General features: G+C 44.4%; 1 protein-coding gene across 1 annotated transcript in view; it reads right to left on the bottom strand.

Moving 5' to 3' along the window:
* Positions 1 to 441: 441 nt before the first annotated feature.
* The window catches only part of elmod1 (ELMO/CED-12 domain containing 1), a 12,098-nt gene continuing 11,517 nt past the window's right edge, over positions 442 to 1,022 (bottom strand). The window contains exon 10 of the mRNA XM_015397614.1: positions 442 to 916. Coding sequence (XP_015253100.1) covers positions 741 to 916 — 176 coding nt within the window. The 3' untranslated portion in view covers positions 442 to 740. The remainder of the gene's footprint in view (positions 917 to 1,022) is intronic.

Raw genomic sequence — 1,022 nt, 5'->3', positions numbered from 1 at the left:
TTACTGTTTAGGCATTCGTGATTCAGGTCAAATTCTCTTCTTGTTTTTTTCGAGTTTATATGAAAAAAACTTGGAGGGGGTTGTAACATGTTATTCTTAGAATAAATGTCAGTTAATATGGTTAATTGATCCTTAATTGCTTCTTTGAACCCAGTAAGCCTCAGCAGATGGCCGCTCACACTGAGCCTGGTTCTGCTGGAGGTTTTTTCCTGTTAAAAGGGAGTTTTTCTCTCCACTGTCGCTGGTGTGAGGGATTGCCTTCTAGTCATTGAGTCGATGCAATCAGCTGGTTTTCCTTAGATAGAAAACTTTGAATCAATTTGACTGTATGATCTGGTGAATCGTAAAGTGCCTTGAGATGACGTGTTGTGAATTGGTGCTATAGAAATAAACTGAATTGAATTGTTGTTTATGTCAGCACTGACCAAGTGAGATCATATGTTTTTTTTTGTTCCTGTGTGTTTTTCATGTGGCCTGAATCCCCCCTGTCCATCATGGTGACTGCATGGGGAAGGATCAGGTGCAGGATGGGTTAACTGTGTGTATTGTGAGCTGTTGGCAGTGAAGCAACATGACGTGAGCTAGGACGACTTGTGCTGAGGAGAGGAGGAGGATCTTCTCCTCAGGTATCTCCAGCAGTTCAGAGAAACATCTGCGTGAGTGGGATTTATTTATTTTTTTTCACCGGCCTACCGAACACCTGTTGAAGATCTTCTGGGAGGGTTTTGAGTTGGTAGATATTACAGGTTGACCAGGTGGAGGTCAGAGGCGGCGAAGTGGGGGCACAAAGCCATATCCGGGTTCTTCAGCTGCCGCAGGATCCTCCGGTGGAACTTGGTGCGGACCCGGTTGAACTCCATGATGTCGCTGGGATCCTCCTCGATCCAGAAGCGGTGGAATTCCTGCATCAGGTAACCTACAATAGGAAGCGTCAACTATCACTGCTGTTCTCAGTAGATAAACAGATCCACACATAAATGTTCATGTGCTTAAAGGAATAGTACACCCAAAACATGATTAGC

Source organism: Cyprinodon variegatus, unplaced genomic scaffold (assembly GCF_000732505.1).
Source record: "Cyprinodon variegatus isolate N-32 unplaced genomic scaffold, C_variegatus-1.0 Scaffold874, whole genome shotgun sequence".
Classification (NCBI taxonomy): Eukaryota; Metazoa; Chordata; class Actinopteri; order Cyprinodontiformes; family Cyprinodontidae; genus Cyprinodon; species Cyprinodon variegatus.
This window is presented reverse-complemented; position numbering and strand designations above follow the sequence as displayed.